Below are 13,394 nucleotides of genomic sequence, written 5' to 3'. Positions count from 1 at the left end.
GTATTTTAGTTAAAAATGTCTTAATGCTGGATGTGTTTCAGCTTTTGTCTTCTCCAGATGTTAACTGATGGACTGGAGTGGTGTGGGTTACTTGTGGATTATTGAGATGTTTTTATCAGCTGTTTGGACTCTCATTCTGACGGCACCCATTCACTGCAGAGCATCCATTGGTCTAAAAGGAGTCTGATGTGTGCGTGACCGGTTGTTGTTTGCAAACAAAGTAGCGTGTTCTCATCTACAGACGTGTTCAGTCATGTCTGAATTCATGAACACAAACAGCGTTCCCAGCTTGAAGCTGAATCTTGTGTTTCAAATGCAAATGTCTGCCGATCGCTCTCATAATCAAAAACATGAATTCCAAAAGCGTTACTGGCCTTGGGCAGTGCATGCTGGGAAATAACGCCACTTCTCAACACTTAATGCACTGGAATCTCGTGATTTTGGCATTAAGGCTGAATTCAAGATGCGTGAGATTTTAAAAACATGAATTACAGAAATCAGGAATCATTGTGGTGTTTGTTCCAAACAACCCGTAACGCTTTCAGACACTCCGTGACTGATCTGTCAGACGAGAGCCGCTGTCAAACATTCACTCTTCTGCATTGATCTATCACAGCTGTTTGTGTTGCTATAGTCAGCGTGGGTTAAACCGTCTGAGAGCTGTGCTCTGACTTCACTAGGACATCTGACTGCGAAAACACTCAGAACACCCTAGCAACCGCACAGCAGAACCCCGGCAACCAGCCACAACAGCACAGCATTTGACAGGTCTCTGTTCTTCTGTCCAGCGCACAGAATCTGAGGAGTTCTGGAAAGCGACAGAGAGAGAGACAGAGAGAGAGAGAGAGAGAGAGAGAGAGAGAGGTGTGAGATGAATGTGAGCAGCTGTCTGACGTCAGCCTCCTCCACCCAAACTCACACTCAACACGAATCATAGCTTCAATCTGGAAGCACTTCTGTCTGACTGTCAGATTTTACAGCAGTCTGAAGCGTCTCTCTGCATGTTTCGTGTTTTTTCTGACTTCAGATCTGTGCCAGCTTTGTTCTCCTGGAGCTTCAGTCTGCGCTCAGACAAGAGCGCCACCTTCTGACTGCAAGTGTTTCAACAATTTTAACCAAGTTTGAGATCGAAACGGACCCTGTTTACTTTCTCAGTACACACGCCGGCTCTTATCAGTGACATTATTATAAAGAAATATAATCTAAACTTGCTCCACCTCTGCTAGCATCGTCTGGACTCCATAGCTTCTCATGAAGACATAAATCTTTATTAACTGAAATAAAGCTGAAATAACATAAATATTAGATTCAAATCTAAACAAAAATTAGAAATGCTGCCTTGGAAATAAGCTTAAAGGGATAGTTCACCCAAAAATGAAATGTGATGTTTATCTGCTTACCCCCAGGGCATCCAAGATGTAGGTGACTTTTGGCGCTTGGAGTTAATGAAGCTCCTGGAGCAATTTGATCCCTTCCTTCAAAGCTACAAACCACCTTCAAATGCTACTTATCTCTGTCCATCTTCGCAAAATGAGATGATTGAGTGCTGTGCAGAAGAAATAACTACCTGCATAGTTGAAGAGGTGAAAAAATCAAAAAATGTTTGCAGTTATGGCCGATGAAGCAAGGGATGGCCATGTTGAGCAGCTTGCTGTATGTGTACGTTATGTCACAGCTAAAGGCACAGTAAAAGAGCACTTCATTGAACTGTCCAGCCTCAACAGTTTCAGTGCAGAGTCAATCACTGATGCAATTGAACGTGTGCTAAAATCGAAAGGTTTGAATGATGTCCTCTGTGTGGCTCAAACCTATGATGGGGCTTCAGTAATGAAAGGTGAAGTTGGTGGAGTTCAAGCTCGTTTCCGCGAGAAGCACCCTGAAGCAGTTTACGTGCATTGTTATGCCCATGAACTGAATTTGGTACTTTGTCACACTTGTAGGGCTGTACCAGAGGCAGATGACTTTTTTGAAACATTAGGGAATGTGTATTCCTTCTTTAGGTGCATCAATGGTCAATCATCAAGCATTTCATGACACACAGAAACAACTAGGTTTAGAGAACAGTGAATTTGTCCAGCTCTCTAAAACTAGATGGGAATGCCAGCTCAACTCAGTCAAAGCTGTGCTTGAAAATCTGACTGCTTTGTTAAGATGCCTGGAAAAAGTTGCTACACCCATAGCAATTGGGCTGCTGTCAAAACTGTCCAGGTTTTCTAGTGTGTACATGCTTGTAATGTTCAAGAGTTTGCTATCTGCTACAGAGGGGCTCCATAAGTATCTCCAGAAAGAATCTGTGGACCTGGCACAAGCAACACTCTACAAAGATGCTGTTCTTGAAACACTGACCTTAATGCGGAGCAGTGAAGAAACAGCAGAACAGCTCTACAAGGAGACAAAAGTAATTTGCGAGTCCAATAACATCTCAGAGATCCTGTCTGGTCCCCGCCGTAAGCAGAGGCGGATGGATGATTACGCAGTGGATTCCACTTTGGGCACTAGGGCTCCATGTGATACTGGCAACCAACTTAAACATCATCTTTTGTATCCATGTCTTGACCGCATGATAAGTGAGCTGAGCAACAGATTTTCTGGTGTTGGGGAAAAGCTCATGAAGGGCATTCAAGCTTGCAATCCAGCAGCTGATGACTTTCTTAGTGAGGAATCTCTAAACCTCATTGCAGCACATTACAAAATCCAACTTTGTAAAGAGGAAATTCTGGTAGCGAAACAGTTCCTGGCAAAAAAGAAGAAAGAGGGTGCTGTCTCTGACATGGCCAGTGCTTACAAACTTCTTGATCCCGACATGTTTCCTACCCTGAGCTTGGTTTTTCAAGCAGCTCTTACAATACCTGTCAGCAGTTCCAGCTGTGAGCGGTCATTTAGTGCATTGCGTCGTCTACATACATGGCTTAGGCGAACAATGGGCCAGAAGAGACTCAACCATTTGGCTGTTCTGTCAATTGAAAAAGGAATTCTCAGCACTATAAATACTAGCATGGTAATTGACCGTTTTGCTCAAGTCAAGTCTCGGAGATACTTTTGACGCTTTTCCACTGCGTGGTACAACTCGACTCGGTTTGCGTTTCCACTGCAGTTCAGTACCGCTTTAGAGTGGGCGGGATTATTCACATGTCGTTAGTTGCGCCGCCTCTACTGCCGCGACTCCTGAAAAACGTTTTAATCCACTATCTCTCAAATGGACCATTGACACTCGATCTACAATCTCAATTAGGAGTGTCAATGGTCCATTTGAGAGATAGGTGGCGGTAATGCACTTATAAGTCTGCGATCCGCCGTAAAGCAAGAAGAAGAAGACGCGAACGCGCTCAGGACAGTTCAGACATTGCAGTGCATCAGAAGTAAAAAAACTATATAAATACTGTTGAGTTTCTTGCACAGACCGATCGTTTTGTGTCTTTACACATCAATGTATCGTCACGAGCTGCAGGGTTTAATTTGGTTTTGTTTGTGTATGTTTTTTTGACTCTCAAAGCCGTGATTCCCATCCACTTCCATTATATGACTGACAGACTGCAACGGTTTGAGTTAAAAATCTTCATTTGTGTTCTACTGAAGAAACAAAGTCACCTACATCTTGGATGCCCTGGGGGTAAGCAGATAAACATCACATTTATATTTTGGGGTGAACTATCCCTTTAAGAGTGAAATAAGTTATAATTAAATGAAAATAAATGAAACCTAAATAGTGATATTTAATAATAAAAATGACAAAAGCACATTAAAAATTTACCAAAAATTCAACTAAAATTAAAACGAAAACAGAAAATATGAAAATTAAAGCTAACAAAAATATTAGTAAAAATTATAATAGTATCTAAATAATACTAAAAATTTATTTAAAATGTCTGCTGTAATGACAAAACTTTTGGCAACCAAGTCAAATCATTTGATAAAATAATTACATTCTTTAATTCAACAGAAAGTGAATGTTCTTCAGGATTCACTCAGTTAAAGAGCTATGAATTTACGTGAGTTTTCCAGTAGTTTGTGATCACAGGCTTATTTTCTAAATGGTTTGTTACTCAAAAATGGCAGTTTCTCCCCAATAAAATAAATAAAACTCACAATATATCCAGAGGACAACCCTGGTTCTTAAAGGGGTCATATGATGTGATTTCAATTGTTCCTTTCTCTTTGGAGTATTACAAGCTCTTGGTGCATAGATAAGATCCCTGAAGTTGTAAAGAGTCACACACACACACACACACTCACTCACACTCACTGTCACACAGACACAGACACACTCACACTCACTCACTGTCACACACACAGACACACACACACTCACTGTCACACACACAGACACACACACACACACACACCATTAAAACACACGGCACAGTAGATAGTTTACTGAAAACAGTTTAATTGTATTAACGATCAGTCAGAGAACAGTTACTGCATGACTTCAGCATCAGAGCTGCTGGAAAACACATGTGCTAGTTTCACATTAGTTACCAAAGCATGTTCACGTTTATGTACATAGTGCAAAAGACACACAGATGAAGATCACTCCAAACACAGAGAAAGAGACGGATCTGTCCCATCAGTACCAAGAGAAACCATTCAATCCGAGGACGCACGTGAAATTAAACGCCCTCCGAATCGCTCTGAATTCAAGCGCGATAAATAGAACCGAAGACGAGAATATTAGAAACATTTAAACATGTTATATACACAGGATTCATTCATTATGCACAAACTAATGCTGTTTCTCTTCTGCAGCGTTTGTTAATGCTTCCTGGTTAAACGAAACACACGTTCAGATGAGAGTCCACAAGATCATTCACCCAAACCGTGAATCATTTACTCACTTTAAAAACGCATGACTTTATTCCTTCAGTGGAACATGGATGAGATGTTCAGCAGAACGGTCAAGCTGCTCGTTTCTCACGCAGAAGCACAAAAACACCGTGAAGCATCATGATTCATACAGCTCTCAGATCTCATATTTTAAAGGGATAGTTCAGTCACAAATGCTCATTCTGTCATCGTTCAGTCTCCCTCAAACGTGTATGACTGGCTTTCTTTAGAGGAGCACAAAAGAAAGTACTTTTTGTCCATGTAATGGAAGTCAATGGGGTCCAAAGTAGGTTGTTTCCAAATGTTCTTCAAAATGTCTTTATGTTCCATAGAAGGTTTGAAACAACACAAGGGTGAGTACATGATGATCCCTTCAAGTCCGGTCGCACAACAGAACCACTTTGTGAATGCCTGATTTGAGATATACAGGTATATGGGTTTCACCCAAATCTAAACGAAGCATATGATGACTGTTATGATGCTTCTGTGTGATTTCTGGAGCATCGTGATGCTGAAGAGCAGCCTGAACGTCATCTGGAGACGTAGAGTCGCGCGAGTTATTCACAGAGAGCGTGTGAGCAGTTGGTCTGTCCGTTAGAGTTTCCTGAGTCAGTGTTTGTGGAACGTGTGCGCTGCGACCTCATCCTGTGGACGAATCCGCCGCGTCTTTGTCGTCGACCGCCGGTTCAGCGAGGTCAGAAGAGTCGAGCTCCTCCTCTTCCTCGTCTTCGTCCTCGGTGCTGCTCTGGCTGCGCAGCTGCAGGTTCTCCAGGGTTTTGGAGACCCAGGACTCGATCCTGGAGCTGAGTGGCGGCACCTGCACAGAGATGGGCTCGGGGGTGTAGTCCTCCTCCTCTTCCTCCTCCTCCTCCTCCTCCTCCTCCAGCATGCCGGGCACCAGTGTGCTGGTGGTGCTGGTGATGGAGGAGTTGAGCCGGTCTCTGCAGCTGCCGTCTAGAGAGCCGGTGTCTGTGCTCTGCTGCGAGGCGCGCTCCAGCCGGTCGTCTGTGCGGGACTCGTCTCTCTCTGGAGCGCGAGCGGCTGCGGGGCTCGGGTCAGGGCTGGCTGTCGGCTGCTCTTTGCTGCTCGCTCTGCTGACGGGTTTGGTCTCCAGCGGCTCTGGAGCGTCTGCGCTCTCCACCATCGTCCTCCAGTTGGTCTCTGCAGAGAGAAGATTCAGAGTCAGTCAGACGCTCACCGGAACGACGCAAGGATTTAGTTGAGCAGCGTTTCTGCACTAATGCTGGGCAAAAATATCAGATCACAATATGTGACCCTGGAGAAGGCGTTAAAAGTGTGTCTTACCGTACTCCTTCTCGTTGACCTCTGAGATGGGCTCGGAGATGACGCTGCAGAAGGAGATGGCGCTGGCGGCGGATGGGTTTCTGGAGTGGCCCATGTGGTGCGTGACCTTCTTGACGTTCTTCAGCGCCTCCTCGGCCTGCTCCTGCTCCAGAGCGCTCACCATGTCCTTATACGCCCTCCGCGCCTCCTCCGTCAGAGACACCAGCTTATTGAACAGAGCCTGAACACACACACACACAGATACAGTCATGCATCTGGCAGACGCTTTTATCCAGACAATGCATTTCAAGCATATATTTGATCAGTTCATGCGTTCCCTAGGAATCGAGTGAGCGTGCATGAGTGTGTGTGTGTGTGTGTGAGAGTGTGTGTGTGTGTGTGTGAGTGTGAATTTGAGTGTGAGTGTGTGTGTGTGTGTGCGTGTGCGTGTGTGTGAGTGTGTGTCTGTCTGTATCTGTGTGTGTGTGTGTGTGACTGTGTGTACCTCTGCTCCAGAGTAGTTGAATATCCCCACAACGCTCACCGGCACGAGTTTATTCACGCAGCGGCCCAAAGCCTTTCGGCCCAGAGCGAACACAAACGGGAACTCCTGCTCCCTTGCCATGGCAATGACATTATAAAGGGCCTCGTCCAGACCTCCTACACACACACACACACACACATCACAAAATACAGTGAGACAGGGACATCTGGTGTTGTTTTGATCTTTAAACCAAAGATTCACAATGAGACAACCTGAAAGTCTAAGGCCATATTTAGATCACATGGTTCAAGTGATCCGATTCCGATTCTTCCTCCATGCGGCACAGATCGGATATGACCCACGAACGTGTAAGCCGGAAAAAAGGCTGTGGATTCTGATATTCTCCGACTGCTTTCAGGCCTCTTTCATATATGGAAATAAATCTGATATGAATGGGATACGTGCACTGGCGTCTGCTATGTGAGCGGACAGATCGGATATTCCCGTCAAGCGAGTCTTTCATCATTGAAACAGTGACGTGGCGAAATGACGTCAGCTCAGGTGGATGCTTTTTCCGGGTCAGTGTTGCCAAATTGGGCTACTTTTAACACTGTTGCCGCGGGTTAAACAGACCTGGCAACCTGTCAGTACATCTACCCTAGTGTTAATTTTGTCCGCCGTTTTTCCTGGTGTCAAATTTATTTTTTTAGTTATTATCATATTTAGTCAACCTTGCTCTGTTTAGTCAAGTTTTAGCGCATGGTTGCCAGATTGCAAAAATAGGCAAAACACCAGGCGGAAAATGTATCCTTTTAACAGAGAAGCTCTGATTCGCGGATTTGAACGCTTGATATCTGGCAACCGCACACATGAAAGCTGGTGTAGCAGAGGCGTGCACAGCAGTCCGCAATAATGTTTTGTCTCCTTTTTACAACAAAAATTAAAATAAATTTTGGTGTAGTTTTTATTTTTTTAAATACCAACTTCGTCATCGATATTGCATGTTGATCTAGTCACAGTTATCGTTTATTGACCTTATTGTCGTCTCGTCATCGTCTCGTCTTAGTCATGGGAAAAAAAGCTCGTCGACGAACATTTTCCATCATACTTTTCGTTAATGAAATTAACACTATTCTACCCTTGATTTTTTTAACCAAGTGTATAGTGTAAATTCAGATATTGGATATGGGTCACTTTTTAAAGTAGGTGTAAGCTGTCGTCAGAAGGAATCAAGAACTGCAGTGTAAATGCCTCACCTTTGGCCTGGATCTTCTCACAGTTGGGCGAGATGATGACACACTTGATCTTGTGCAGTTTCATGTGTTTGGTGACCTCTCGCAGCCCCATGACCAGCCGCCGCTTGGCTTTGGCTTTGCTGGGCTCCTTCTGATAAACCCGCTCCTGAAATCGAACCAGCTCCTGCAGCAGCAGCGTCACGCTCTCATCGATCTCCTTACTCAACACCTGATTGCAGTACCACACACACACACACACACACACACACACACACACAGAGAGAGAGCGCTTTAACAAACTGACTGATGATCCTGATGACCAACATCTGTGTGTTACGGCTGTTTCACAACAGACACAATGTAGAAACATAAGATATATCAAAGAACTTACATGATAACACATTAAACTTCTTCAGCCTTAGTTTTTATTTCATATAAAGATATTTAGGGAAGTTTGTTTCCGCCACTGTATAAAAAAACTAATTGCGACTTAATATAATGCAATTCTGACTTTATAACTCACACCTGCGAGTTTATATCTCATGAATCTCCGAAAAAAAGTCAGAATTGCGAGATAAAAAGTCAACGTTTTTTTTTTTTATCCAGTGGCGGAGACAATCTTCCATAGGTATTTGATGCATATTAATGCAAAAGATGATGTGAAAGTGATTTCAAAAATCTAATTTAAGACTTCAAGAACTGCCCAAATAAAATGAATACTGTATGTGTGTTTCCATTCAGAACAAACCCATAAGTAATATATTAATACACCAGCACATTTGAATCAGAGGTCGATCAATATTGGATATTGGTGATACCATAATAATGTGTTTAAAGAAAGGCAATAAATAGATTATTGTGCCGATACTCGTAAAATTCATATTTTGAATGCAATGTTCTTAGTCTTTCCTTCCTGTGACGGGCGGCCCAGAGAAAAGATACAAGAGATTGATTAAATAAATGCCAGACACACACACACATCGTATTGAGCAGCACAGCGGCTCTGCTGTTCCAAACCCACTCACAGCCTGCAGAAGCAGCAGCACAAAGGCCCGTCTGAGATCTAGTGTGGGCCGCCGTATCAGGCACAAATCTGCGCTGCTGTGACCTCAGTGACCTCTGACCCCTGTGTGTGTGTGTACTCACTCTCTGAACCTGCGGCTGTGGATCTTGGTGATGGCGGACGCAGCCATGGGGCTCCCGATGCCGGAGCTGGAGGGCGAGCCCTGTGACACGGGTGTGATGCTGTAGGGAGAGTTCTGACTGGCTGGAGACAGAGACGCATCGCTGGGCATGCTCAGACCGTTCTCTGCAACACACACACAATCTCACAATATTACTTTATATTTTAAATATTCATATATTTAAGTATACATTTAATATATAAAATAATATAATATAAAAAAAATAATAATAATATTTAATAATGATTCTACAATAAAGTTTAAATTTCAATTTACAGAATAGTAAAATTGCAATACAAATATTAATGTGTGTGTGTGTGTGTGAGAGTGTGTGTGTGTGTGAGTGTGTGTGTGTGTGTGTGTGTGTGAGAGAGTGTGTGTGTGTGTGTGTGTGAGAGAGTGTGTACCATCCTGCTCCTGTGTGAGCGGGTCTGTGAAGCTCAGAGCTTCTTTCTGCTCGTCGGCTCCAGATACGCTGTTCTCAGCAGAACTCTTGCCCTTCTTCACCTCACGTTCCTGCAGAATGATCTACACACACAGAGGGGGGTTAATGCTGTGTGATGTCATATCCTGTCATGCTCAGTGCTGCATGTGTGTTTTCTGGAGCACCTTCTTCATGGCGGTGGTCTTCTTGACTTTGGGAATCTCTCTCTCTTTCCCTCTCTTGACGCGGGGCGCGCTGGAGTCCAGGATGTTGTGAGGGGGGGTGTATGTGTTCTTAAGTCCCGTCACTCGATCTTTACTGTGCAGCGTGCCCACTGTCCCGACTGACAACAACACAGGTGTTAGATTTTATTTTTATATTTTAAAGGAATAGTTCACCAAAAATGAATATTAACTGAAAATGTGTTCACCCTCAGTTCATCTAAGATGTAGATAAGATTGTTTCTTCATCAGATTTGGAGAAATGTAGCACTGCATCAGTGTCTCAGCAATGGATGCTCTGCATGCAGTGCTACATTTCTCCAAATCTGATGAAGAAACAAACTCATCCTGATCTCGGAAAGACTGAGGGTGAGGACATTTTCAGAAAGTGTTCATTTTTGGCTGAACTAGTCTTTTAATGTTTGTTAGTAAGGTTTTAGCAATTTTTTTGTGTTTTGGTCATTTTTATTAGATCTAGTTGTTGTTTTTTTGTTTTGTTTTTTACATTTGACAGTGGTTTTGTGATGCAGTGCTACATTTCTACAAATCTGATGAAGAAACAAACTCATCCTGATCTGAGATGACCTGAGAATGAGCAGGCCATACCCGTGTATGACAGTGGTTTGGGGTGCGTGTGTGTGTGTGTGTGTGTGTACCTGTGTATGACAGTGGTTTGGTGTTGTTGAGCTGTCGTGCTCTCATGGCCTGTTGTTGTTTTTCTAGTGCTGCCAGCATGTCTCCCAGATCCAACTGCACCGGTGTCCTGCTCTTCTTACCTGCTGCTTTAGACAGAGCCTCCTACACACCCACACACACACACACACACACACACACACACACACACACACACACACCCCCCCTCACGCTGAGTTCTCCGACCACAACAGATCTGATTATCAGGACTGACTGAGTGTGTGTGTGTGTGTGTGTGTGTTTGTACCTGTAGCTTCTTCTGCTCCATGCTGATCTCGTTGTACTCCTGCGCTGTGGCGAGAGCGGCGGCGAGCGCCTTCTTCCTCTGACTCTTGGCTCTCTTGGGCACAGAGCTGGTGATGGGGATGGGCGTCTGCACAATGCTTATGGGAGAATTCTCCGGAAGGTTAAAGCTCATATGGAAGTCCTGTGGGTCAGATGATGTAGAATAAGTCAGATTTGTCAAAACAGCATGTCATGTGATGTGAGTGACACTCGAGTGTTACCTGTGTGTAGTTCCTCTGCTCAGGTGTTCTGCCTCTGTGATACGCTGTGTTCCTGTCTGTCCACGGCTTCTGGACGGTCTGTGAGGCTACATTCCCCCAGCTAACAGCTGCACACGCACACACAAGTTATCATATCTATAGGAACCATAACGATAACTACAACTATAACATTAACAATAGCTACAGTGATAACTTTAACGATATCTATGAGGCTAACTATAATGATAACTATAATGATAACTATGATGACAAATAAAACAATAACTAACTATAATAACTATGATGATCACTATAACAACAATTATAACGATAACTGAACAATAACGATAACAGACGTTATCGTTCTGTTTATTATCAGAGCACTTCAGTTTTATCATCTGCTGCTTTAAATGCTGAAGCTCTTTAAAGTCAGATGGATTCAGATTGGCTGTCAATGTTTGAACAGTTCACTGCTTTGAAAGTGACTCCAGTGATATCATTCCTCTGTGTTGTTATCGTTATAGTCGTGGTGTGGACTCACTATTCTCTTAGAGTTTGAGCGATTATCACAACTTTACGGTTGCAGCTTTAGTTCTTGGTGTGTAGTTTTTGATCATGTTGCGGTCACTCATGAGAGTTCAGGTGGAAGTGAAGGATCTTACCTGTCATGACGCCAGGGTCCACAGCCTGCACACACACACACACACACACACACACACAGATGAGAGAACAGCAACCACAACAACCCTCACCATAATGAAATCAAAAAGACATGTGTCTCAGGCCAGACGAGCTGAACGTACCGCGGCAGCCGTGTGCTGATTGGTGGAGGTGTTGAGTTTTTGATCATGTTGCGGTCACTCATGAGAGTTCAGGTGGAAGTGAAGGATCTTACCTGTCATGACGCCAGGGTCCACAGCCTGCACACACACACACACACACACACACACACAGATGAGAGAACAGCAACCACAACAACCCTCACCATAATGAAATCAAAAAGACATGTGTCTCAGGCCAGACGAGCTGAACGTACCGTGGCGGCCGTGTGCTGATTGGTGGAGGTGTTGGCGGCTCCCTGGTTGTGTTTGGGGCTGCAGTAGCCGCTGTCGCTGTCGATGTCAGCCTCGCTGGCTCCCTGCTCGCTGGACGACTCCTGCTGAGACGTGCGTCTGCGCTGAGCTTTCTTCCACTGCTGAGGACTCGCCTGATCCGACGCACATCTGACACTGCCAGATGCCTCGCCGGGGAAATCTGAAAACACACGCGGAGCAGTGTGCTCAGGGGTCATTAGTTCAGGACTAAAGGTCAAAGGTCAGCTCAGTACCTGTCTGCTGTGCCGCATCCACCAACAGCACTGTCTTGGATCTCCCATCAGGCCCGGCGGCACGCACCTCCTTCTGTACCGCCACGCTCTGCATCATGAGACGCTTGGCTCTCACTGGCTGCTGTGAGTGACGCAAGTGAGCGTTAGTTTACACTAGTGAGCAGTGCGGTCACATCCTGAGTGTGTGGGTTCAGGTGCCGTCTCGTACCTTGTGTGGGACAGGGTTTCGTGAGACGCCTCTTCCTCTCTGCGTCTGGCTCTGCGGCAGCGGCCGCTCGCTGCAGTCAGACACGGGGTTCAGAACGCCAGCCTGCAGGGGCCCCGTATACGGCCCTGGGAAGGGCTGGTAGAAGCCCATGACAGGAGGGCAGGGCGTGGGCATGATGGTGTGGTAGTATGTGGGGTAATCGCTGGTGACGGGGGGCTGTGGGGACGACAGGATTGGGTACGCCAGGTATGGCCCGCCGGGGCTCGGGTTGAGCTGCTGCCAGCGGTGATCTCCGTTATACACAGGCATCTGCCGACTGAACCACAGACACAATCTCAGATTATAAAGGGAACACGTGTCTAAAAGCACTTCAGAGGCTTCTGGGTAGGACTATCAAGACAAATGTGTTTGGGCCGGGACTGTGTGCTGGTCTGACCAATGGCAGACAGGAAAAACTGTTTGAAAACTGTCCATTTTTCCATTTCCACACTGTGATTCAGCTGTGACACACACATACACACACACACAGACACACACACTCTCTCTCACACACACACACACACACACACACACTCATTTATACACACACACACACACACACACACTCATTTACTCACACACACGCGCACACACACACACACACTCATTTACTCACACACACGCGCACACACACACACACACTCATTTACTCACACACACGCGCACACACACACACACACTCATTTACTCACACACACGCGCACACACACACACACACTCATTTACTCACACACACGCGCACACACACACACACACTCATTTACTCACACACACGCGCACACACACACACACACTCATTTACTCACACACACGCGCACACACACACACACACTCATTTACTCACACACACGCGCACACACACACACACACTCATTTACTCACACACACGCGCACACACACACACACACTCATTTACTCACACACACGCGCACACACACACACACACTCATTTACTCACACACACGCGCACACACACACACACACTC

General features: G+C 45.1%; 1 protein-coding gene across 1 annotated transcript; it reads right to left on the bottom strand.

Annotated features, from left to right (window-relative positions):
- Positions 1-4,367: 4,367 nt before the first annotated feature.
- On the bottom strand, positions 4,368-12,721 carry LOC107740797 (selenocysteine insertion sequence-binding protein 2-like). Its single transcript, XM_016553296.1, has 14 exons — positions 12,370-12,721; positions 12,162-12,282; positions 11,871-12,088; positions 11,730-11,754; positions 10,856-10,962; positions 10,597-10,776; positions 10,313-10,454; positions 9,621-9,778; positions 9,419-9,539; positions 8,974-9,136; positions 7,849-8,069; positions 6,614-6,768; positions 6,130-6,349; positions 4,368-5,985 (listed from the first exon to the last, which is right to left on the bottom strand). The coding sequence occupies exons 1-14, from the start codon at positions 12,676-12,678 to the stop codon at positions 5,465-5,467; spliced, it is 2,661 nt and encodes an 886-aa protein (XP_016408782.1). The 5' UTR covers positions 12,679-12,721; the 3' UTR covers positions 4,368-5,464.
- Positions 12,722-13,394: the final 673 nt, after the last annotated feature.

This window comes from Sinocyclocheilus rhinocerous, unplaced genomic scaffold (genome assembly GCF_001515625.1).
Source record: "Sinocyclocheilus rhinocerous isolate Xijiao unplaced genomic scaffold, SAMN03320098_v1.1 scaffold2121, whole genome shotgun sequence".
NCBI classification, from domain to species: Eukaryota; Metazoa; Chordata; class Actinopteri; order Cypriniformes; family Cyprinidae; genus Sinocyclocheilus; species Sinocyclocheilus rhinocerous.
Note: the sequence above shows the minus strand (reverse complement) of the source record. Positions and strands in the feature narration are given on the sequence as shown.